Source organism: Papio anubis, chromosome 15, assembly GCF_008728515.1.
Source record: "Papio anubis isolate 15944 chromosome 15, Panubis1.0, whole genome shotgun sequence".
Taxonomy (NCBI): domain Eukaryota; kingdom Metazoa; phylum Chordata; class Mammalia; order Primates; family Cercopithecidae; genus Papio; species Papio anubis.
In genome coordinates, this window is record NC_044990.1 from 21318638 (window position 1) to 21345493 (window position 26856).

A 26856-nucleotide genomic window follows, 5' to 3' on the forward strand; every position below is an offset into this window, starting at 1 on the left:
TGGAATATACATCAGTCACCACAGGGAGAGGTGAAGAGTAAACAGTCAACAAAACGTACAAGAAATTATGTTTTAAAAGTATGTTAGAAGTTGAAGAGTGCTATAGAAAAAGGGAGGGGAGCCTAGAAAGGGAACTGCAGGAGCCAGAGTGAGAGGACAGGCAGCAGCTTTAACTAGGATGCCAAAGTAACCTCACTGAGACCGTGGAATTCAAGAAAGTAAATGAAGGAGGACAAACCATATTGATATTATGGAGAATAGTATAGACAGAGCAGCCAGTGTCTCAGCAAGAAAGCTGGTGTGGCTAGAGAGAAAAATGAAGGAGGAGAGCCAGAGGCCTAAGAAGGGGTCTGGATCATGCAGCACCTGGTAGACTGCTGGAAGGACTTCGGCTTTTACTAAAAGTGATTTGGGGGGTGGTGGAAGCCATTGGAGGGGTATTGCAGAGACAGAATCTGACTTCTGTCACTCTTGTATTGAGAGCAGACTGTAGGTAAGTAATTGTGAAAGTAAGGAAACCATCTAGGAGACTACTACAAGTATCTGGATGAGCACTGAGAGAGGCTGGAAGCAGGATAATGATGATGAGGATGGTGAGAAGCTGTTGAATTGGATGTACTGGGAAGGAAGAGTCAAGAGGATTTGTTGGCTAGCTGTGTGGGTGTGAGAGAGAGACTGCACCATTATGGAAACAGGAAAATGTGCAGATAGAGCACTGGGGTAAAGGGGATCAAAGGTTAGGTTTTAGACATGTTAAGGCTGAAATGTGTATTACATATCTTGGATAAGTAGAGATGTGTGGGGTAGGCAACTGGGTACACAAGTCTGGACTTTGGAGGAAGGGGTCTGGGCTTGAAATAGAAACTTGGGAGTTATGAACATATAGCGAGCATCTAATTTCATAAGAATGAAAGAGGTCATCAAGGTATTAAGTGAACATCAGTTCAGAAAGTGGTCCAAAGTAGATCCCGGAGGCACTTCACTGTTGAGAGGGCAGGAAGATGCAAGGAGTTCAGCAAAGAGGAATGAAAAGGGGTTATCACAGAGGTATATGAAAACCCAAGACAGTACAGTGTCCCAGAAGCTAAGTAAAGAAACGGTTTCAAAGAAGAGGGAGTGATTCACCGTGACAAAGAATGGCGAGCAGTCAAAAGATGAAGATTGAGAAATAATCGTTGGATTTTGCAATGTGAACACTTTTAGTGACCACGAAAAGAACATTATTTTTGATGGGTAGATTCTAAAACCTGATAAGAGTGGGTTTAAGAAAAAATAAAGAAATTAGAGATAGCAGGGATAGGCACCTTTTAATGTTTTAGTCTGAAGGAGGACACAGAAACAGGGCAGTAGCAAGAGTTCGGAAATGTGCTATCAACAGAATTGATCATTGATTTATATTTTATGCTGATGGAAGTGTTCTAGTTGAGATGGAACATTCAGCAATTCAGTAGAGAGGAGAGAGTATTATTAGAACAAAGTCCTCCTGGAGGTGGAGAAGATAAATCATAAAGCAAAGCAAGCACAGAAGTGCAGATGTCTGGAGGTCAATAGAGGTGAAGGTGGGCGCCTGAGGAACTTCCCAGATGTCTCTTGCTGCTTCTTTTAAGTAAGGAAAGCACTGATAAGCTCTTTGGACTTGGATATGCCCATCCTACTAAAAATTTCACCCAATCATCCTCGCTATTACATCATGAGAAAACAATGCTCCTCTCTTTGATCTGTGAGGAATCTAAGTAGAGATTTGTGGCTCACTAAGGCCTGCCAATAGTCATTGGTGAGCCAGACTGCCACATCCTCACGTCCTCAGAAGCCTATGTGATATCCATTTACGCCCTCCCATCATCTTCCCCTCAGCCGCAGATAGATACTTTCTAAGTTTTAAGAGCGTTTCCATAGAGAAGAAATGACAACCATACAGCGTGTTTCCAAGCCCTGACAAAATCTAAAGTCCAATCGTGTTTCACAACTAAGTTATACAAGCTTGGATAATGTCTTCAACTCACAATGGCCCATTTTCCACATGACTCCTACTCACATATTGTTACAAGACAGTATGTGTACATTGCATCGCACAATGCAAAGATCCTGTGTTTCAGTTATTTTCTCTGTTCCATACTGTCCCTATTCTGAATGCCAGAGTGTAACAAATGAGTATATATTAGGGATAAATAGACACATCCAGGAAGCGTTCTCTGCAAATTTGCTCATGTTCAATTATCTTAAATATGTATACATTTATAAAATCCATTCAATTTAAACTACTAGATTACCAGATGTCTTTCAAAGGTACATACTACAAGATTTCTAACAGATTGACTTCTCAAACATGATCGTTGGTCTGTCGAGTATTTATTAAAGGAAGATCTTCTCTAGACTTTCTAGGTCAGCAAGCACTTGATTATTTTGTTGTATTTTTACCAGTTTACAGATTTCTATCTGATGTGTGTGTATATAAAGGGAGTGAGTGTGAGAGAGAGAAGGCAGTTATGCACTTGGACTTCAACTAAACTGTAAGGCCTATGGTCTTTAGTTTTTGATTTTATACACATTGCAAACCTCACAATTATATATATTCCAAAGCTTTGGTGCTCATTCGATAATATATCATGCACACAAAATACATTAAACACATATTACAGCACAGTTGCAAGGTTTTCATCACAGAAATATGTAAGGATATTTCATTTTTTAAAAGTGCCTTTTGCTATAGGGTTTTTAAAAAATCATTTTGTAGTGAAAAATTAACTACTGGTTTCTTTGATGTGTTAGTTTGACTGAAAGAATGTATTACTAGAGAATGCGTATTATTTTTATAACCATATTTCATTTAAAATCTTTCTCAAAAAAAAAATGTTCATTTGTTTTTTTGTAGGTCTGGGCAAGGGATGATAAAAGCCTTAGAGTCCAGGCAATCATGCTGAAAACAAAGGCCAGGTGTCATTTTTTATTGTGATTGGCCAGAGCTGAAATCAGGACTTTCTCCCTCTCTCAGAAGCTATTGTGGAATTTACAGTAATCCCCCTGGCTGACTGCCCATCACACTGCTGAACAGCATAACAACAACAAAAACATAATATCTGGGGAGAAGGCCAAAACATATATTAAAAATTCTCATTGTTTTTATTCTTCAACATTCAAAGATGATTTTTTTAAGAGAAAAGAAAAAACTCACCCAGCTGTTACCGCTATTCATATTCCAACAGCCTCCAGATTGCTCGAGGCCACCTGGTTGACTTTTGCCTTGGAGTCGGTCCAGAAAAGCATTATTTACCCTTTAAAACAATGAAAAATGTGTGTGAGTAGAAAGCTTGCTGCAGGGCTGAGAGATTTCTGAGAACCTAATGTGTTGTGTGAACTGACCGTGGGGATAGCTTCCTGGCTTCAGCTTAGAATAAATCTACAGAAACTTCTCTTCATACTAAACATATGACACGCTATTAACCGCTCTTTACTGGAAATAGTGCCAATCTTGGCTCAAGCCAAAGGGGGTATGAATTCTTGACCTGAGAGTTTCAGGCACTCATCTCCTACCAGTTCAGCAAGACCCTAGTTCAAGGAAGAAACTACAGCCCTCAGAGTCATGCCAGGTATGAACCTCAGAGGCTGGAGAAAGACAGAAGCCTCAGCACGAACCAAAACATGAAGAACCACCAAAGATAGCTCTATGGCATTATTGCTGCAAGACAGATGTCCTTCCCATGTTCCCTGCACTCCACTGCCAGTCTTGCTAAAGTAAACCCCACACATGAAAAGCAGAAATGAAATGGAAGGTAGTAGGGTGATGGTTATATTATTCTATTTCTGGAGCTCGCTACCTGGTTGTTCACTTTATAATGAATCATTATAAATATCTGCTCTATGGAACTTTCTGTGTTTCATATTACAATTTTTAAATTTAAAATAATAAATCACAGGTAACACCATGCTCTGAGTTGCCCACGTATGGCTGAATAGAGTCAGGGACTTGGAAGCTGAAGAAATGGCACTGCAATAGGTACCCTATGATATCAACAGATTATTTAGGAAGTGCAGAAATAATTGTGTTTCTTGGAAGCAGAAACACAACGCCTGGTGCATAGCAGCAAATATACATTTATGGAAAGACGGAAGGCAGGAATCAGTCACAGGAGACTCTCGTTCAGTCATGAAGATAAGCAGAATGTGGTCATGGTGAGTGGCTACAGGCCAGTGACTGGGGAGGTTTGGGAACTTTGAGGAAAATAAACGCTGGGTGGCGAAGTCAAAGGCTGGAGGGGGTTTTTGTGTGTCTGTGCTTGCTCAGTGCTAGCTAAGATGCCATTCGTGTGTGGGTTCAGTTGCTGTTTCTCAACAACTCTAGGTCCCATCGGGCTGTGGTTCCACCTCAGCTATTGTAAAGCTTCTTTCCTGTCTTACCATAAAATCCATCCAAGTGCCATATTCTAGTCAGCCTGTTTCACTGCCAAGCTCCATGTTTAAGTCACCTTCTCTGAATCTGTCAGTGTGCAGATAGAATAGTATCCAACTTCGCTGGAGACTTGACTATCAAGAAAAGGAAAATGACCCTGCTCCCCATTAAACAACACAACCACTGGTATCCTGGACTGCCTACATGCCTGGGGCTGTTCTTATCCAGTCTTTTTTGTCTTTAACAAAGATGGGCTTTCATTCAGCATCCTCCACCCCACACCCAAACCACTGCAAGGCTTGTTAGCTCTACCTCCTGAACACATCCTAAATTCACGCTTTCCTTTCCATGGATACCATTCTAGTTTAAATTACTATCTCCTCTTCACCTTGCTAGTGCTTTCACTCCCACCTTCCGTAATCTAGTCCCCATACAACAACCTTACTAGATTATGAAAGAAATCTTGTCTTCCTTTAGCTTAAAATTCTCCCATGACTTCCCATTGGTCTTAGAATAAAACTGGCTTATAAAATGTTGTGTTATCTTGCTCCTGCCTACCTTTCCTCCCTCACTGACTATTATTCTCTTCTTCACTCACTATAATCCCATCACATGGGGTGACGTGTGGTGGCTCATGCCTGTAATCCCAGCGCTTTGGGAGGCCGAGGCGGGTGCATCACTTGAGGTCAGGAGATCAGCATGGCCAACCTGGCAAAACCCCTATCTCTACTAAAAATACAAAAATTAGCCCAGCACAGTGATGGACACCTGTAGTCTCAGCAACTCAGGAGGCTGAGGCAAGAGAATCACTTGAACCCGGGAGGCAGAGGTTGTAGTGAGTGGAGATGATGTCACTACACTCCAGCCTCGGTGACAGAGCAAAACTCTGTCTAAAAAAATAATAAAAATCAAAAATAAAATAAAATAATCATAAAATCCCATCACTTGGGACTCAAAAAGTCCAAGCTCATTTGCACTTGAGAGCGTCTGTGCTTGCTTCTCCCCTGTTCGTAGGCCATCTAAGTCCATGCATCTGCCCCCAGTCTCTATGTGGCTGGTTCTTCCTTTTCCTTTGATGTCACCTCTGCAGTGAGGCTTTCCTAAGTAACCTATCACCTCCAGTTTCTTCCTTAATATCCCCTTGTGATATGGTCCTCACAGTACACATCACCATCTGAAATAACAGTGCCTTTGATTGTGGACTTCCATTTCTCTCCTCCAGATTATAATTTCCACATGGTCAGGGACCCCTTCTGCCATGTTTTGCCCTATTCCCGGGACCTAGAACTAAACCTTTATGGAACGTGACCTGATAATGTAGTTACTGAATGAACAAATCTTCCTGGCACATGTTCTTTACCCCTGAAAACAACATGGATGATGAGTGCAGACTGCAAAACAGCTCACTGGCAATTGCTCTCAATTCACTCAAACCCTGCGAAGACCGATGCCTTGTCACGAAGACGTAAGGTAATGTGATTCACTTTTGAGCGTCAGTTACTAAGAGGACATCAGAGTGGTTGAGCACTCTTTGATGCTATAGGAGTGTCCTCAACTTGCCTATGTCCACGGCAGTGTGAGTCAGCCAGAGATAATGAGGGGAAAAGAGTTTGCTTCTCTCAATTCCTATCAAGAATCTAAATGGGAGGGAAAAGAACCAATTTCTATTTTTGTTGAATAGTTTTAGAAAGTGCATGCATGCTCCTGCGGTCAAAGTTGTGCTCTGGGTTTTCTTCTGAGGGTTAATTTGGATAAAAACTATTATTCAGGGATGCTTTAAGTTTGAATAAATCACTTCAGTTCATCCCAGTTTTCACCTCACGGCCCAAATCCTTTCAAGTCCTTGACCCTCATGCTCTCTCGTTTCTTGCCAGAGTTTCTACTTGTCTTCTCCTACTCAAATACTTACAACGCGTCAGGGCCAGGTGCACTCAAGCTCATTACAGGTTCATTGAAAAGCTTGTCAGGAATCTCACAGCTTTCTATTATAACACTCAGAGTTGAGTTTTCTGCAATGTGAACTTTTAAACTGTAGAAAGCACGTGGTCTTTTTGATGCCAATAAAACTGTGCCTCTGGAGAAAACCTAATTTACATCCCCTACACACATACTATATAGCTTGTGGTGTTGCCTTGAGTAAGAATGGACACGGCTATTTTATTAAGAGTTCATTGAATATGTAGTCTCACATGATAACATGGGAAAGCTCATGGCACGCTTTGAAGGCAATACAAATGTAAGCTCTTTTCAAAAATTGATGAAGAGCATAAAATATATATTTAATAACTTGATCAGAGACTTCAAAACTAATTACTGAGTTTATTATCTAGAAAAATCTCTTCTTGGATTAAATTTGGAGCTATACATTTATTGGATCTATTTAAGTAGAATCAAAAGAAAGAGAAAATAACATATAGAAATTAAACAGCCCCACCAATATTTAGGTATTCAATAATACGGAAATAAAGAATGAGAGCCAAGATTCCTATAACAAAAAAGTTATCTTTTCCACCTCTAATCAAATAGCTTGGGTGTTTATTAGGTGCCCATCAAAGATAAATATTTTAGCAATGGAGCCTATTAATGTGACACATCACTATGTTTAAGATGCTTAAAGTCTTACAGTTCAATTAATCCTCAGAAGTCCAGAGAAATAACTGGCTACTACTGGCAATCAGTTTATAAATACAATATCAAGTGTTTTTTTAAACAGAAAGTATTTTAAATTAAAAATAGGCCAGGTGCGGTGGCTCATGCCTGTAATCCCAGCACTTTGGGAAGCCAAGGCGGGCGGATCACCTGAGGTCAGGAGTTCAAGACCAGCCTGGCCAACAGGTGAAACCACATCTCCACTAAAAATACAAAAATTAGCCGGGCATGGTGGCATGTGCCTGTAATCCCAGCTACTCAGGAGGCTGAGGCAGGAGAATCACCTGAATCTGGGAGGCAGAGGTTGCAGTGAGCCAAGATCCCACCACTACACTCCCGCCTAGGCAACAGAGTGAGACTTTGTCTCAAATGAGAGAGAGAGAGAGAGAGAAAGAGAAGGAGGGAAGGAAGGAAAGAAAACAGTAATAAAATGACTAAATTATGGCCTACTTTATAATAAATAGTTAGCATCCTTCCCTACCACCATCTTATCCAACAATGTAGCCTAACCAACATATCAGAGTTTTGATATTTCCTTAAATAAGAGAAAAAATATATAACTCACATTTGTAGTTTTAAAACTATTTTGACTGGACTATGGGAACAACATAGTCCAGTCAAATAAATGTGAGGCCGCCGCCCACAGGTAGAGGCACCATCAGAATAGGGCACTTCCACTGAACGCTTTTTAAAGTCTCTCATTTAGAAAATGAAACCACCATAACTTAAAAACACACATTAGTGACAGTGAGAAGGTTAAATACATAAAAGAAGCCATTCACTATCAAAAGAATTTGTTCCTTTACATTGTGAAAACCCTTACATTCTTCTCCAAGATACTCAAGTACACCCCTAATGAACTCCAACAACCCGTGTCCCCCCTAGAAATCTTAGCATAATAATGGCAGACAATATGGTGCTTATTAGCACTGTCCCAACAGTAACATGATATTTTACTAGGTATTCTTAAGTCTGACATTAGGATTAAGATGGAGAGTGCTCAGACTATTTGAAAATTACTTAATGGTTCTAAGATTTTTTTCTCTAATGTATTTGTCAATATTAAATAACTTTAATGAGTTTTTGTCTGAGCTTTTGTACTCAAGTATGGGTATCTGACCATCTATATTAACGTAATTATTGTAATTAAGTCTATAAATGGTACAGCATCATCTCAAATTAGGATGCTCTGTCCCATGGAAGGAAAATTAAACATACCTTAATTGAACACACAGCTTAAGAACATGATTCAGTTTCCTAATGTGAGTTTATGCCACCTATCCAAGAAAATTGGATATTTGTGTGCATGCACATATGTACACGTGTGTGTGCTCATATATGTAGCAGCTGGCATACCTCATACATACATCACATCTCAACAACAGATTTAAATGTAATACACATTCCAAAACCACAATAATAATGTTACTGTAATGTTTTCCTAAAACACTGTACAAACTTTGTAGGTAATTGATTTAACCAAGGATGCTTATTTTATTAGCCAGTTATACCTCCTGTGTTCAGTCTGCTGGACTTTGGCTCTTTCTTCCTCTTGCTGCTGCCGCTTAAGTTCCAGTAATTCACTCTAGGAACAATAAAAGTTTTAAAATATGGTTTTCAATTAACACGGTTGTACAGAAGACACCCAAATCAATTACATATTTAACCTCAACTGGTATTTCATTTTTGAAACTTTTACTTAAGTACTATTTGGATGTGAAATTATTTTCTTATATACATAGGTAGCAAATAACTGTGGCTTAGTCAAACAGAATTGCTCTGTGAGTGTAAAATCGCTAGATTAAAAGCCAATGTGCATGGTCAAGATAATAGACCAATAGGTACAACACAAACAGAGAAAAATACAATGTAAGTCAAATTCATCTATGTCTTACAGAGAAAAAATCAAATTAGTTCCTTCAGGAATATCACACAATACTATTTCTTGGTATTTCTCTAGCATTTCTTTCCTAATAAATTCATAGCAACTTACAAATAAATATTGGACTCAATCTTGTAGTACAATTCTCTTAATAAAACATTCTCTATCCTGGAGAATAAGCAATCACTTATTATTGGTTAGTTACTTCTTAATACCAGCAGAACTTTGAGATCTCTGGAGGAGATAGTTTGCTTCATATAAATCACATTATTATAACTACATCTTTAGCTTCCAACAGTCTGCTTATCTTCTGGGAAGATGCAACTTAACTTCCAGACCCAGTTACTATGTTTACAGTATTATACCAAAGAACCAATCCCAGGATTTCTCTAATACCCAACTGTCTACCCTAAGGCAGAATAAATTTTAATCCCATTTCAAAGACAAAAAAAATGCAAAGAGAAGAAAATTATTAGGCCCAAGTCATATACCAGTGCCTGAGTCAGAGAGACTTTCTGGTAGAGAAAATACTGTGTCTTAATCAACACATACCAATAAAAGGTTGCTATTGTTGTTTTAACTCCCAAACTTCCTTGATGAAAAGTATACAAAAAACTCAGAGTTCAGGTTGACATTTTATTAACTTTGTTCAAAGACCCTCTAATATTCCACAGTCCCCCAAAATAAAAAGACTTGTTTCTTATACTGTGATATTCCAAATAAATTGCTCATCAATCCCTAAAGCACATTACTTAACTCTAATTCCTACATAACACCAAGGGGAAATCATTGAATAATATTTGAGTTTTTGAATCAGTGAATAATATTTGCCCACTCGATAAGCATTTATTATGCACCTAGCTGCCAAGTTTTATGCTCAAGTCTCTCTCTTGTACAACAGGATCGTTTTTTAGTCTACCAAGTATTAGTACTCCTTATCAGTACTACCAAGTATACCGATGTGAAAGAAGCTCCTGTCCTCTCCCTCGTCTCCACCATCATTTTCAATTCCTGCATGTGGTTTTGTCAGTAATTATCTTCTTCTTAATAGTATGCATGTTTATTCATTTCTTAATGTTTAAAAAACTGTATCGTCTTTTGACTACCTACAATGGAAAAAGATTGATGTCTCTATTACTACCTCCACCCCATCCCAACTTCCTCTCATAGTACACCCCCAGCCTCATTCTCTTACAACATTTCTTTTTTTAACATTCAGTGTGGTGGGAGAGGGATCTAGAAATCCTATAGCTCCTCATTCAAGTTTCTAATTCATCCTCCTGTTTTCAAGTCTAGGCTTCAAAGGTACCAGGTGCCTCCGATTCCTGAACTTAACCAACTTCTGTCTTACTGCTTCTTGCAAATGAGTTCTGGCTTATCCTGCTCCACTAAATCAGTTACCACTGACCACCTAGTTCCAGATTTAAATTTTTGGCTTGTATCTTTGCTGCAGTCTACTAGTCTGTTCTTTTACTCTTGTTGGCTTATGGCTTTTTAAAAAAATTCCTGTATTTTTAGTGGTATATGGGGAAAGAGTGATAAAACATAAGCAAATGAAATGCTTTTGATGTGCAATGTTTAACCATAAAACCTTAATATTTTCTAATATAAGTTTTACCAGAATTGTATTATTTGATCCTAACAACAACTGCAAAGGTAGGCAGGCAAACAAAGTATTATGTGGTAAATGAATGAGCAATATCATCCTCACCTTACAGATGAGGAAACGGGATCAGAGACAAGTTTTAGTAACTTGTCAAGAGCTAAATAGCTTATTAGTAGCAAAACAAGGACTGGGGCTTACATTTTCTTGTATCTAATAATCTTCTGCAGGATGCATTCAAAATAAATGGTTGGAATTGAGGATGTCTTCATGGTGGTTCATCATACTCAAGTATAAACAGTCACGTCCAGAACTATAAGACCCATTCGCATTCAAAAGCTTTAGCAGAATATGTGGTAACCCAAGCACAAATCTAAACCCTTCTTGCCAAAGGAGGCTGATTATTCTCACATTCATTAACCCTATTTCTCCAAGGACCAACTTCTGGTATCTGGCCCATTGTGAGTTTAATACAATGAACTCTGAACAAAGTAAACTCTCCTTAGTTCTGGAGTATGACAGAAAGACAAAAAAAGTATTTATATATATATATATATATATATGCATATTATGACATGTCACTTTAAAATAATTTTTAAGATAATTTTTTCAGACTTGGCAAAATGATCATGAAACTTGTCTGAGAAAAAAAAATGCAATCGTAGCCATAAAAAAATCCTGAAAAAGAAAACAAAAAAATGAGAAAGAACCAGCTTCATCCAACATTGAAAGACATCATATGAGAACACGTGGATGGGGACAACACACACTGGGGCCTGTTGGAGTGGAGGATGTAGGGGGAGGGAGAGCTAATGGATGCTGGGCTTAAAACCTAGGTATTGGGTTGATCTGTGCAGCAAACCACCATGGCACATGTTTACCTGTGTAACAAACCTGCACATCCTGCACATGAACCCCTGAATTTAAAAGTTGAAGAAAAAACATATCATAAAACTATAGTAATTAAAACAATTCGAGTCTAAGAAGAGACGTGATACATGTGGAAATGTAGTTTATCATAGAGTTGTTGTGCTAAACCAGTGCAGGAGACAGAGTTTCATGAATGATGATGGACTAGCCAACTACTGTAAGAAAGATCAAAACTGGATCCTTAACTTTGATTAAATAAATTTTATAGAAGTCTAAGATTTGAGCCTAGACAATGGGAATAGAAGTTTTCAAAGGCGGCACAGGTGAATTTATTTATAAACTTGGAGTGAGGAAGTTCCAGAAGTTATAAAAAGAAAAAGACTGATAAATTTGGCTGCATGAAAATTCAAACCTTTCATTTGGAAAAAATACCATAAAATTTAAAAATGAACTGTTAATGAATGTTTAGGATACACAAAGGCTAATTCCATTTTCATTTATTCATTAGATATCTGAGTGTCTATTATGAGCCAGGCTTGCATCTACATGATAGGCTATAGTAGTGAACAAGATAGATGAGATCCTTGCTCCTTTAGAGTTTATGTTCTAGAGAAAGGCAACCCATAAACAAGTGAGAAAAATATCCAACCATAATCCCAGGCAGAGGATTAAAACACACTGATGTGAGATTTAGTGGCTCAGTGACTATTTTAGGTTGAGACTCAGGAAATGTCCCAGAAAGTGGGTAAGGACTTCACATACACCAATGAGGAAAAAACCACCAAACAGAAGAAGGGCCAAGGGATAGGAAGAGGCAGTTCACAGATAAACTACAGATTGCCTGTCCGTTCAAAATGGTCATTATCTTCACTCAAAATCAAAGAAAAATTAAAACTGAGACAAAATGTTTCTATTGCATTGAAGAAAATCAGAAAAGTTTGACAGAAAACACTCTGGTATAGCATCTAAATTAGTGAAACCGAATTTGGTTTTTGGAGGTCAATTCAGCAATAAGCATCAAAATGTAAGATGTATACGTCCCTTGCAGAAGTGTTCAAAGATGTATGTATATGAATATTCACAGTTATATTATTGAAACTGTAAAAGTTCAGGGAAAAATGTTAATGCCCACCAACAAAAAACTCGCATGATAAGTGAGACCATCAGCACAATGGAAGACAATGAAACAGCTACAAAGAATAAGATGGATGTTTTGTAAGGCAGAGCGGGGGCCTATGGAGAGATCTCTAAGATACATTAAGTGAGAGAAGATAGGTTCAGAGCCGTTTTCTTGGGATGCTTCTACATAAATAGAAAACACATACATTCATTCATTTCGACTTTTATATGCTGGTGTGTATCCAAAACATTTAATGAAAAACTACACAAGAAAATGTTAACTGTAATTAACACCGGGTAGCGGTGCTTGAAGTGTGAATGGGCAAGAAAAGGATGCTTTACTATTTTATATAGGTTTTGTTTATTAACTTTTGAACCATGTGTATATATGATTTCCTCATACCATCAGTAGGAATTTATTATCAGTGTGAGAGGCTATTTCTGTTTCCTTATACTTTCCTTTATTTAAAAATCCCAATAAATATGTAAATTTTAACACAGACAGATATAAAAGAGCAAAAAACTACATATGAAGCTAAGAACTGTTAGGGAGGAAGAAAAGAAGATGGGAAGAGAGCAATATACATCATCCTATTATGGAGGCAACGAAAGGGGATAAGAGATAAAGACCAGGAAGGAAACGAGGACAGGAGCTGATGAGGCATCACCATGCAAGAACGTTGCTCCAGATGGCCGAAGGGAAGGTGCTGGCATCGCTGCACTCAGGATTATTATCCTATAACTAGCAAAGCATATTTACTAAGGAGAGGCTGGTTTTTCTTCCATACTAAGAAGGATAATTTCAGCTAATTAATTTGTTCTGCTGAACTGACAGCCACTGAGGATGTGTCTGCATGCCTTATAAGCATATTCTTGGTTCATTTACTGAGATCCCACACAGAAGTTCAATATCTAGAGTTAAGCAAATAAAAAATAAGTTGTTCTTGTTCCAAGGACCAAGCTTGGGACAAGAAAAGCATCAAAGCGCTCTAAGCAGGAGGACAATGACAGCAACATCTGAGACATTGTTAAGGCCTGGCCTACTCAATGCATATTGTCACACGCCAACCATTTTCCAGATACCTGGGTTCATGCTAAAGGTACAGATACCAGCACAGCTCCACCCTGAAGTAAATCACAGTATAATGAGGCAGACAGACCCAGAAACAACTCTGATACAAGGTAAAAAGAAATGCGCCGCTAAACACAACTTTAAGCCACATGAAACGGGAATACAAGGAAGGAATGCAAACAAGAGAAGGGTGTTCAACACTTTGTGTTCGTGCATTGTCTTATCACGGTGCTATGCAAACCCCTACATCCATACAGAGCTGCACACAAAGGAGGGTATGTTGGTGATATGATAAACAAAATACCATCTTAGAGATTGAAAGTATAGAACTTCCTATAAACATTGGCCAAGTGGTATATGGTAAATGAGGACAACACTGCAAAATAGCGCCACTGCCTGTGGCCACCCAATGCAGTGCTCACCCAGGAGGGCTGCTCTGCTGGGGAGCTGCAGGATGGCACCAATATCTCTGCTTGGAGCCCAAGCCAATAATAAGAAGAAGAGGGGTCGCCATTTCCAGCAAGAGGTTGCAAACATCATTTCTCCAGGCTCCAATTGTCTGATGGTGCCCTGTTCTACAGAAGGATCAACTATACAACAGACAGTGGTGTGTAAGGCTGGATGCTTAAGAAACCTGACAAGGTTAGAGGGAAAGCATGCTCCAAAGCAAAGTTTCAGTGTGGTAACTGAAGATGAACATGGGGTCATTTTAAAACCATGTCTGAATCCCAGCAGAGTGTGTTCCGACATGGTTCAGCTTGACTGCTTTATGTAAACATGAAAATGCCATTGCCTGGCAGGACAAACTTCTCCCAGGAAAGCATGTTCTCTCAACACAACGAGAGGGAAAGGATAGTGGAAGCAGGAGAGTTGAGACCATGAAGTCATGAAGTTCAAGAATGCCTTCCTTTGAAGGTTTAACACAGAAGAGCTTTGAGGGGCGGGAGGAGAGTTTAACGAAGTCCTGGTCTCAGGCATCCACAGTAATACCTTTGCCTTGAAGGAGAAAGATGGCCTTGGCTATCAAGAACGAGGAGAAAAGGCACCAGCTACCACCCAAAATTTACAGAGCACCAACCAAATGAAGGGAAATAAATACTAATGGGTGAAGCGGAGCTTTAAAATAACACAAGTCATGTACACTTTCCTCTTACTAGCTGTTGTTAGTTTTTAATTTTTAATTTTTTAATTGACAGTTTGTACATATTTATAGGATACAATTTGATATTTTGATACTATATATGTTGCAAAATGATCAAATCAGGGCACTTGGTGTGTACATGATCTCATGCATTTATCATTTATTTGTAGTGAGAATATTCCAAAGCCTCTTATCTAGCTATTTTGTAAGGCACACTATCTCACTGTCAACCACAGTCACTCCACTGTATAACAGAACATCAAAACGTATTCCTCTTATCTAATTGTAACTTTGTACTTGCTGTTGCTAGTTCTATCATTTTAACATAGAGAGAAATGAACTTCCAGTTACAATAATCATGGAATCACTGCTCTATATCTGCCACCTAAAAATATTTCCTGCACAAAATGCAAGGAGGAGGTAGGTTTCAAAACTTATCTGCACTCTATTTTATGATCTTTGTTTTCATTTTCATATATGTGAGCATATTTCTATTATGTTATTAAAATGTGGTCATAATTGCTGCATGATATTTATTCCAAACTCCAAAACCTTCAAATCCTCTATCACTGAACAAACTGTTTCAAATTTCCCATTAATCTTATGTTAAAAACAAACAATCTTGTACGTATATCTTGTGTGCATCTCTCATTATTTCCTCAGAATACATGTATACCTTTAGATCTAACATTTTTACTTTTGGGAAACTCTTCAGAATTTGATGTTGCCAAAGTGCCTCTCAGTTTATCCTCTCACCAGTAACAGTACTTGAGTGTTTGTGGTATATATTGATATCGACTAGTGGAAGTTCTCCTTACCCCAACAAATCCATAAATTATTATTCATATTTTTCTAAAGTTTAAATTTCATTATTTAGAAACAGTATTTTCTCAGTTGAAATTTAGAAACAGTATTTTCAAATTACCTCAAATTCCACTGAAATGTATTACTAGAATTGCATTAAACTTACAAGTAAATTTGGATAGAACTATAGTTACTGAAATACTGAGTTTTAGCATTTGGGAATATTCGCCATCTCTGCTTTATTCAAATTGACTTTTATGTGTAATAACCAAAACAGCGTGGTACTGGCATACAAACAAACATACAGACCAATGGAACAGAATGGAGAGTCCAAAAATACATCCACACATGTAGAGCCAACTGATTTTTGGCAAAAGTACCAAGAACATAGGGGAAAGGACAGTCTCCTCAATAAACAGTAGTGAGAAAACTGAATATCCGCATGCAGAGGAATGACATTAAATCCTTTTCTCTCATCACATACCAAAAACAACTCAATCTGACAGTTTTCATAAAACGCGTTAAAAAATAATCAACTCAAAATGGATGAAAGACTTTAAATGTAAGACCTGAAACTGGAAAAGTACTAGAAGAGAATACGGGGGAGGCTGGGCACGGTGGTTTATGTCTGTAATCCCCACGTTTTGGGAGACCGAGGCAGGCACATCACCGGAGGCTAGGAGTTCAAGACCAGCCTGGCCAATATGGCAAAGCCCCGTATCCACTGAAAATCCAAAAATTAGCCAGGCACGGTGGCACACACCTGTAATCCCAGATACTTGGGAGGCTGAGTCACGAGAATTGTTTGAATCCCAAAGGCAGAGGTTGCAGTAAGCCAAGATGGTGCCACTGCACTCCAGCCTGGGTGACAGACACTGTTTCAAAAAAAAAAAAGAAAGAAAAGAAAAAGAAAATATAGTGGAAAAGCTCCATGACATTGGTCTGGGCAAAGATTTTTTGGATAAGACTTTAAAAGGACAGGCAACAAAAGCAAAAACAGACAAATGAGATTACATCAAACTAAAAAGTTTCTACACAGCAAAGGAAACAATCAACAGACTAAAGAGACAATCTACAGAATGGGAGAAAATATTTGTAAACTATACATCTAATAGGGGGTCAGTACCCGAAATACATAAGGTACTCAACTCAATAGCAAGAGAACAAATAACCTAATTTTTAAAATAAGCAAAAAGGGCCAGGCACAGTGGCTCACGCCTATAATTCCTGCACTTTGGAAGGCCAAGGTGGGTGGATCACCTGAGGTCAGGAGTTCAAGACCAGCCTGGTCAACATGGTGAAGCCCTGTCTCTACTAAAACTATATTAAAAAAAAAAAAAATAGCTGGGTGTGGTGGTGGGCGCCTGTAATCCCAGCTACTCAGGCGGCTGAGGCAGGAGAATCCCTTGAAAACGAGAGGCGGAGGTTGCAGTGAGCCAAGATCATGCCATTGCACTCCAGCCTGGGCGACAAGAGCAAAACTCCATCCCAAAAATAATAATTAAAATAAAATAAAATAGGCATAAAGCTTGAGTAGCTATTTCTCGAAAGAAAACATGCAAATGGCCAACAGGTATATGAAAAAATGCTCAACATGACTAATCATCAGGAAAATGCAAACTAAAACCACGATGAGCTATTATCGCACCCCCATTACAAGGGCTATCATCAAAAAGGACAAAAGATAACAAGTGCTGGCAAGAATATGGAGAAAAGGGAACCCTTACACGCTGCTTGTGGGGGTGTAAATTAGTACAGCCATTATGAAAAGAGGTATTAGGTTTCCTCAAAAAAATTAAAAACAGAAGTACCGTATGATCCAGCAATCCCACTACTGGGTGTCTATCCAAAGGAAATAAAACGAGTATGTCAAAGAGAGATCTGCACCCCCATGTTTATTGCAGCACCGTTCACAATAGCCAAGATATGGAATCAACCTAAGTAAGTGTCCATCAATGGATGAACGGATAAAGAAAATGTGGGATATATACACAATGGAATATTATTCCACCATAAAAAGAAGGAAATCTTGTCATTTGCAACAGCATGGATGAACCTGGAGGACATTATGTTAAATGAAATAAGCCAGGCACAGAAAGACAAATACCACATGATTTCATTTACACATGGACTTTAAAAAGCTGATCTCGTAGAAATAGAGTAGAATCGTGGTTACCAGAGGCTGGGGTGGTTAGGAGGAAATGGTGGGGTACGGAGAGATATTGGTCAAAGGATATGTAATTACAGTTAGATATGGGGAATAAATTCAAGAGGTCTATTGCACGACAAGGTTAATGACAATAGTTATAGTTAATGACAATAATGATCATTTATTATATTCTTGAAAATGCAAAGAATGTTAAGTGCTCTCACCACAAAAATGGTAACTGTGAGGTAATGCATTTGTTAATTAGCTAGACTTAGCCATTTCACAATGTTTATATACTTCAAAATATTATGTTGTACATTATAAATACAAATAATGTTTTGTCAATTAAAAATGGACTTTTGTGGATTCCAGGAAAGTTTTAAATTTTTTTTTAGCTGTTGAACAATTATTTATATAGTTGCTTTTTGATTAGACCTTTTTGTCCCATAATGTATTTTCTAATTAATTTTTGCTTGTATTTGAGAAAGTTGTTGATTCTTGTATATATTTTGTAACCAACTCTCTTTTTTCTTTTTTTTTTTTTGAGACAGTGCTTCACTCTCCTTGCCCAGGGTAGAGTGCAATAGTGCAATCTTGGCTTACTGCACCCTCTGGCTCCCAGGTTCAAGCGCTTTTCATTCCTCAGCCTCCCAAGTAGCTAGGATTACAGGTGCCTGCCACCATGCCTGGCTAATTTTTAGTAGAGATGGGGTTTCACCATGTTGACCAGGCTGGTCTCAAACTCCTGACCTCAGGTGATCCACCTGCCTCGGCCTCCCAAAGTGCTGGTATTACAGAAGTGAGCCACCACACCCAGCCCAACTATTTTATTAAACTCCATTCGTTCTCATCATTTTTCAGTTGATTCTCCTAGTTTGTACAGGCAAATTGCTCCCATCCATAAATAACAATCTACTTGCAATAATTAGAAAAGCTCCTTTATTTTTAGTTTTATCAAGTTGGTTAAAAAATATCCAAACCTTGTTCCATTCAGTAAAAACAGGGTTTTTTAATTTTTTTTATTTTAGTTAAAAAAGTAAGTTTTCTATCAAATAACTTTGAGTAGCACGAGGTTGGAATTTTCAGAATAATATTGGGTAACATCCATTTTATTAGGGGTTGCAAACATCCTTATGTTGTTCATAGTTTATTTCACCACTGAATATAATGTTGGTTATTGGTTTAGAAGACTACACGTTTGTTAATAAAATATTATTTTTAGTTCACTGAAGTGTTTTTTAATTGACAGTAAAAATTAAAATTTATCAATATCTTTTTGTGTAACTAAAGAGATAGCCAAATATTCTTGTCACATGACCTACCCTGTTGCAGTGATAAGATATAAAAAGTTTTAATATACAGCTAGTTATCTTTGCACTCCTGGAATAAACTCTACTTTGCCTTGGTAAATTGCTATTGAGAGAAAAATTTCATTAACTAGAATTTTCTTTCAGATGTTAACCTCCATCTTTATATGATTGGTCTACCTGTAAGAGAGTGAGAGCGAGAGAGAGGGGGAGAGAGAGTGTGTGTGTGTGCGCACATGCGTGAGTGTGCACATGCTTCCTTTATCAGATTGTGACATCATGGGGATAGTGAAATAAAATTCTAAAATGTTTCGTCTTTTTTCTTACTCTGAAATAATTTGTAAAGCATAGGGAGAAAAATCTGTTCCTTGAAAATTTGAAGGAACTTGCCTCTAAAATTATCCAAGTTCAGCCTCCTGGGGGAAGTAATTCTCAGAAAACTTCAGAAATCACTCGCATTTTCATTGGTCTTTATGAATAGAGTTATATATTTTCCCAGAAAATCATTCACTTAATCCAAATTTTTAATTTATTAGCACAGCATTGTCTACAGTAACACAATTTTAATCTTCTCCAAATCTATGGTTCTAGTCCCTCATTTCTAATGCTGTGTATTTGCATTTTTACTAATCTCTTCTTGATTAGACTTACCAAAGATGTGTTCATTTGTTGACCTTATCAAAGAACAAGCTGTTGGAGTTTTATAACAACTGTTTCTTAGAGTTTTATTATTAATTTCTGTTCTTATCTTAATTACTTTCTTCAGGATCATTTGTTTTTGTTCTAAATTCTTGGATTAGATGCTTAATTCATTTATTTTCTTTTTTTAGTATTGAATGGATTAAAATGTTGTAATTTTCTTTGAGTACAGCTTTACATGAATTTCCTATAAAAGGCTTTCACTATAATTTTGTATGTGTTCTACAATAATGATTTCCTCTGTCACCCAATCGTTTATTTTCTGACTTTCGGTATTTTACTGATTCTTGTATATATTTTGACTATAAAATCAATAACTTTCTAAATGACTATAAAGCCAATAACCATGCACAATCAATAAGTGCAATCAGCTTATCAGATATTTTAAGACATTTCTGAAAGAGAGAAAGGAGACAGGTTACATTACAAGGGAAAACCAATGTACAGGATAAACTGGAGCTAAGTCCACCTGCTTCTGAAGGAGCCCCAGGAGGGAATACTGGGACGATCATTAAGATGATCAGTTAGGAAACTGCACTGAGAGCAGTTTGGTGGTGGGTTCTTTCCCCTCCCACACTTGCACTACATAGTAGGCAGCACCATCATGGCCCATAAGGTAAGAAGTGAATGGGAGAGCCATGGCTGGGCTCAGGGAAACAGGGCAACGTCCCAAGTACCTACTGACTATAAGAGAACACGAGGCTACTCCACACAGAAGACAAGCTCCTACATACCTCATTCAGCAGCATATCCAAATATATATAAAGAGATAAGAATAACCAAACATTTGAGAAAGAATTCCATGGGAGATAAAGATTAAAATGGAAAGAAAAAGAACAGTTAATATGGTAAATAGAAAACTTTAATGTGTGTATAGCTACAAACACACAAACATTAAGTAAAATGAGATGAGAAAGAATACTGCACTTACAAAGCAGAACACCGCTACTTACCAAATCAGCAATCTTGGTAAATAGACATACTCAACATGTGCCAAATAAGCAGAACGAAAAGTCAAGAAAAAAATTTAGTGAGCAGGATGATCTAGCTAAAGCTTTCTTCCAGAATCAATTAAAAGAAAAAAGGCCAAAGGGATAAGAAGTATAAGAAAACAATGAAGGTATACACAGAATAGATCTGAAATGTCCAAAGTCCATTTGATAGATGTCCCAGAAATGGAGGGCAAAGACAATATGGGTAAAGAGACATAAAAGAAAATTAGGAAGAAAAAAGGAAAACTAAAGAGAGACATGTATTTTCAGATTAAAAGAGACAACCAAAGGCTATGCAAGATTAGAAACAAAAATAGAAACACTGAAATTTCTTATAATACAGGAAGGGGGAGTGGAGAGAAGAAAAAAAAACAGTAAATAAATGAAACAGAAAATTCAGTGTCAGTAAATAAAAGAAAACATAACTAATAAAAAGTAAATCATGTAGTAAGAATACAAATACATGCAAATGTGCTAGTAATCATAATAAATGAGAACACATCAAATCTACCCATTAAAAGATATGCTGAAACTAGGTAAAAGGAAAACCAGACATTTTTTTCCACTCAAAATCTACTTCAAACCATGACACAGAGATGTTAAAATTAAGTGATTAAAGACGTCATGTAAATGCTAACAACAACAACAACAAAAAAACTGGTAGAGGAATTATTAGAATCAGACAAAATAGTCAAAAAAGAAATCAAGCTGACAAATCATTAAATGCAAAAAGTAGTATACTTCATATTGATAAAATCTATCCTCAAAGGTAGGTTCCCCTTAGTATCATTGGTCAAAACTGTATCACATGTCCACAGCGAAACCAATCGCAGTCAAAGAGAATGGAATTCTCATGAAGAGTTAGACCACTTTGGGAATGAATCCTGGAGCTGGGGTAGAACCTGCCTTTTCTGAAACACAGTTCATGCAAAGTAGAACGGATACTTGAAGAAAAATCAGAACTGTAGAGAGGCAGGCAATCAACAACATTTGATACATCACTGTGAAATTATCACAACACATAATTTATTTCCTTGCAGCATTAGGGTTATGTTTTGGCTCTGTGTCCCCAGTCAAATCTCATGTTGAATTGTAATTCCCAATTCTGGGGGAGGGACCTGGTGCGAGGTAATTAGATCATGGAGGCAGATTGCCTCCCTGTGTTCTCATGATAGCAAGTTCTCAGGAAATCTGTTTGTTTAAAAGTATATAGCACATCCACCTTTGCTCTCTCTCCTGTTGGCCATGTGAAGATGTGCTTCCTTCCCCTTCGGCTTCCACCATGATTCTAAGTTTCCTGAGGCCTTCCCAGCCACGTTTTCTGTATAGCCTGCAGAACTGTGAGCCAATTAAACCTCTTTTCTTTATAAATTACCCAGTCTCAGATAGTTCTTTATAGTAATGAGATAACTAACACAATTAGTTACTACAAATAACTACAAGGTGATGAATCACTATAAAATTTGTAAGTATAATATTGTATTTGTTTGTCTCCTTTTAATTGTCTACCTCCTCCATTAAAATGTAAATTTCGGGAGAGCTGGAAACTTGTCTATCCTGATCTTAATTATAGCTTCAGCAACTTGCACAAGGCTCAGTATATAACAGGAACTCAATACATGTTTGCTGATAGAATGAATGAATGAGTGCTGGGTGAGATTATCCTGAGACAGATCAACCAGAAAAATACAGTTTAAAAAAAAAAAAAAAAGCCAGAAAAGGAAAGCTTTAAAGTGGTGTTAGTGTTACAGAGTTCAGGGAGAAGATAGGAATTACAAAAAGACCACTAAACCGTATGTTCAGAAGAGATTTTACATTTAGGAAGCAATTTCAGTAACAGCATTTGTGAATATAAACCAGATCATAAGGAATTAAGGATGAGGTGGGTAATAAAGAAGTGGTTACAGTAAAATTACCTTTGTCTTTTTTTAAATTTGCTAGAAGTAGTAAAGGTAATACCTCTGAGGATAGCAAAATCAAGGAAGGGGTTAGCTGGTTTATTTTAGAATAGTGAGATGAGATGAGAAGTTCACGTGTGCCCTATCATCTTCTTCATGACCTACTGGCACCTACCGTGGCATATTTCTGACAAAAAAAGGAAGTATCCAATGGAGAAGAATGTATTGAAGATATAGAAAAAAGAGGAATTACAAATAAATTTCTAGAAGAAGGAAGTGAATCACATGTAAAATATTTAGAGTTTAAGCTTGAGGAGGCTCTTTTTGTCCCCAGAGCCCAGAGTAATTAAAAATGTGAAAGTCAGAGAGACACATAGAACAAAACTTATGTGCTATCACCTAAACTTAACCTAGATTATTTACCTAAGAATTATTCCGTAGTAGGTATCCAATAAATATTTGTTGAATGAATGGAATAAACAAACACATAAATGGGTGCAATGATAAAAATGTATTGTGTTTTGTATGTTCTTATAGTAAACATGATCCTCCCATTTTCTTAAGGTAAATAATTCAAGTGATAAGGAATGAAAGGGTCTACACAGAAAGAAATGCCTTAGGCTGGGTGTGGTGGCTCACGTCTGTAATCCCAGCACTTTGGGAGGCCAAGGCGGGTGGATCATTTGAGGTCAGGAGTTTGAGACCAGCCTGGCCAACATGGTGAAACCCCGTTTCTACTAAATATACAAAAATTAGCTGCGTGTTAGTGGCATGTGCCTGTAATCCTAGCCACTTGGGAGGCTGAGGCAGGAGAATCACTTGAGCCTGGGAGGCGGAGGTTGTCATGAGCCGAGATCATGCCACTGCATTCCAGTCTGGGTGACAGTGAGACCCGGTCTCAAAAAAAAGGAAATGCCTTCAATGAACATTTCCCAACAACAACACATCAGGCAAAACAAGAGAGAAGCAAAAGTAAGGTAGAATAGATGGATAAATATCCTTGTGTTACTGAAATCCCTAATGATGGAATTATTTATATATTAAAGTTATTCATTTTACTGAAAGCTACAGTAAGTAAAAGGAAATAATGTATGTAAAAGGATATATAATAAAAATATGGTCAATGAATAACCAGAAAATATGTATATATCAATATTTATCTAAGCCTAGAATAAAAACAAGATTAAGAAATAAAAAGTTTAATTTTCACTGTTTAAAATAACTGCTCAACCCGAAAATTAAATCCCAGATCTAGTATTCTAATTTGTTAAGCATGCTCTTTGTCAAATGTTCTACTTTTAATAGTTTTTATGTTCCAAATACATATACCAAACTTTTAAAAATGCTATTTAAAATCCACTAGAAGTTATTTAAAAATAAATCATATCTACAACTGACTTTGCAACATTCACCTTAGTATGCTACGTACATCACAATTTTATGTTAAGTTAAAAGCTCATAGAAACAGATGAACACCTTTATGTCATTTGGCAGACATCACTAAAAGTACAACATGACGATGTACCAGATTTAGCTTCTGCTTGTTAACTACTAGAATCTTACCATAACATTGCCTATCAATGGTAGATTTCAAGATTAGGATCTTGTCAAGACAAAAAGATATTTATTAAAAGAAAAAAAACACTAAAGGATAAAAGTGTTTCATGGTTCTTCTTTACTTACATAGGAGCTAAATAAGTAACTTTACAACTGACATGATTTCTTTCAATGATTTAATGATGACCTGTGGTGCACAAAACACCCGAGTGACACATTTATACCATATGCTGGGTGAAACTATGAATGAGAAAGGGGTTCCACACTGTTGGGAAGAAGACAGCGCTCAAAAGGGTCAAATTCTAGCAACATCAGTTAGTACAAATAGTTCATTTTTCAGTGGAATTTTTACACACCGTTGTTGTAATAAATTACCTTGTCTGGGAAAGACAAAGAAAAAATCAATTAAACCAAATCAAGGAAATCAAAATGGGAGCTAGAATTCTAGTTAATTATAGAATTGAAGATATAGATTTGAGAAATGTTCTATAAGAAATAGTGACAGGATTTGTCAACCACTAGTATGGCAAGAGGAAATGTTGGAAAATAAGAATGTTGGGAAAGATAAATTATTTAGTTAGTTCCAGCCCCACCCCACTCCTTTTCTTTCTTGTTTAAAGGATCTGAAATAAAGTGGCACTTTGGAGCGAACCATGGGTCTTTCTTGGCATTCTCATTTCATGCTGAGGAGCTTCTGGCCTATTAAAAGCAGGTATGACCGCCAAGTATGCCACTGACTATTTTCAGTTACCATACCAGAAATTTCATATTGTAATGAAGATTATTCTTTAAGCACTTTTCTTAGAACACTCTGCATTCATTTCACTGATTTCCATTGCTCAAAACATATGGAATGCCTCACATATTTTTATACCCGTGTAGTGTAACTTTGTTTTAATGTATAACTATTTTTAGTGAATATTTATGTCAGTTTCATAACTTTGCAAGCCTACTTTCTTATACATTATCACATTCTCTGGATACCATCTCTAATTTTATGTATCTTTGGTTTAAAAATAGCAATGATGGTGGTGGTGCTTTGTTTTGCAGATAGTTCACCAGTGCTCTATCATCTTCTTTGTGACCTACTGGCACCAACTACGGCAGATCCCCTGTGACTCCACAAGGCTAGGTACCATGAAAGTTTTGACCAGAAGGAGCCCCCACCATACTCTTAAGACACATCCAGAAACTCACCTTTTATCTTCAATGCTTGTATTCTTGTTTTCAGGATTTTCATGTTTCTAAATATTTCTGTTCAGAAATTCTTCAAAATTATCTAGTACCTCAAATAAACAGTTAGCAATAACTAGTAGGGGCTTGTAAGTACCTTTTGATGTTGTTCATCCTTCATCTTTTGCAATTTTCTGTTTTCTTCTGCCCTTAGAGAATCTCTATAAGCCCAGATTCTGGCCTGTAAAGGTACAGAGAGAGAGACAGAGAAAAAAAAAAAAAAACTTGATAGGATAAAGTATTGTCACAGTACACCAAGCTGCCTACTATGGGCCTGGTGCTAATAACTCAACCTCTATACTGAGCATATAGTAAGCTCTCCATACACACTCGGTTACTGAGTGATTTATGCAAATGTCTGAAAATGTCCCTTGGGATATACAAAAAGAAAACGAGTGTAAGCACAATCATCCTGCACATTCGAAAGGATAATCTAAATGTTTAATTAAGCTTTAAAAATATCCCCTCAGAGATAATCAACATAGTTTATTCCTTCTAGTGGAAAGTTTAGGACATTTTCAAGAATATTCCAACTAGTTGATCAGTCAATATTAAAGACAAGCAACAGTGGCACTGTCTTTAGAAGAACTGGCATGTCTACTGCTCATTAATGATATCTGATTAACCAGCTTGTCAACTAGTGGTTGATACCATATAATTTCAAGGATGCATATTTTCTAAGTGCTTGCATCCCTCATCTGAATGAAGCTTATTTCTATTTCTGAAAAGCAAAACAAAGCCTGTTCAGGAACACATGACACCAAAGCCTTTGGCAAGCCAGCACATGAGGGAGAATGCCCTTCAGTGTCTCTGACCCACCACACCAGAGTTCCACACCCGGGCACAGTGACCGTGTGTTCTGAAATGTATGGCATTTCAAGTGTTCTGTTTATTTGTCATATGCTTTCTCTCCTTCAATTGATCTGCAGCCCCAGCTTCTGTAAGGCAAAGAGCTAATGCTTAGGAAATTACATGGATCTCATAAAAAAACTACCAGCAGCATCCTGGCAGCAGGTTACATATTTCAGACCTAGTTCTCAGGACTAATAACCCATAAAGTTCAGGTAGGCTGGTTCCCCCTTTTTCCAACCTACATGAACTTTTATATAACTTTTCGCAAGCACTTCTTAGTTCACTCTCCCATTTCTGTCACTATAAAAACCCACATACCATCAAATAATAAGAACCACTTCCCAGAAAAAGAGAGAAGCTTTCAAAATGGTATCATCTATGGCACGGCCAGCTGGAAAACTGGAGCTTCATGTGTTCAGAAATCCCTGGTTTACCCAAACCCTGCTGCATTGGGCAGGTAAACATACATCCTATGACCTTCTCTTATTTGCATCCTAAACTCAAGGGGACTGTGCTAAGACATAGAAAGGGAAAAGTGATTCTCTGACAATCCCTTCTTTTTATTTCTGATAACCCCTTCTTTTTATATTAGAGAAGGCTAGTCTTTATCACAAATATTCCATATAAGACCTAGTGAGGAAG

At 37.4% G+C, this 26856-nt stretch overlaps 1 protein-coding gene across 15 annotated transcripts in view; it reads right to left on the minus strand.

Annotated features, from left to right (window-relative positions):
- The window catches only part of EPSTI1 (epithelial stromal interaction 1), a 308217-nt gene that overhangs the window by 201103 nt on the left and 80258 nt on the right, over positions 1-26856 (minus strand). For 14 of the 15 annotated variants that reach the window (XM_031655815.1, XM_031655810.1, XM_031655809.1 and 11 more), the window contains 3 exons: positions 25460-25543; positions 8548-8621; positions 3173-3272 (listed from right to left, as the gene is read on the minus strand). In XM_031655815.1, the coding sequence (XP_031511675.1) occupies positions 3173-3272; positions 8548-8621; positions 25460-25543 (258 nt within the window). The remainder of the gene's footprint in view (positions 1-3172; positions 3273-8547; positions 8622-25459; positions 25544-26856) is intronic. The other variant, XM_031655819.1, reaches the window with a different exon arrangement.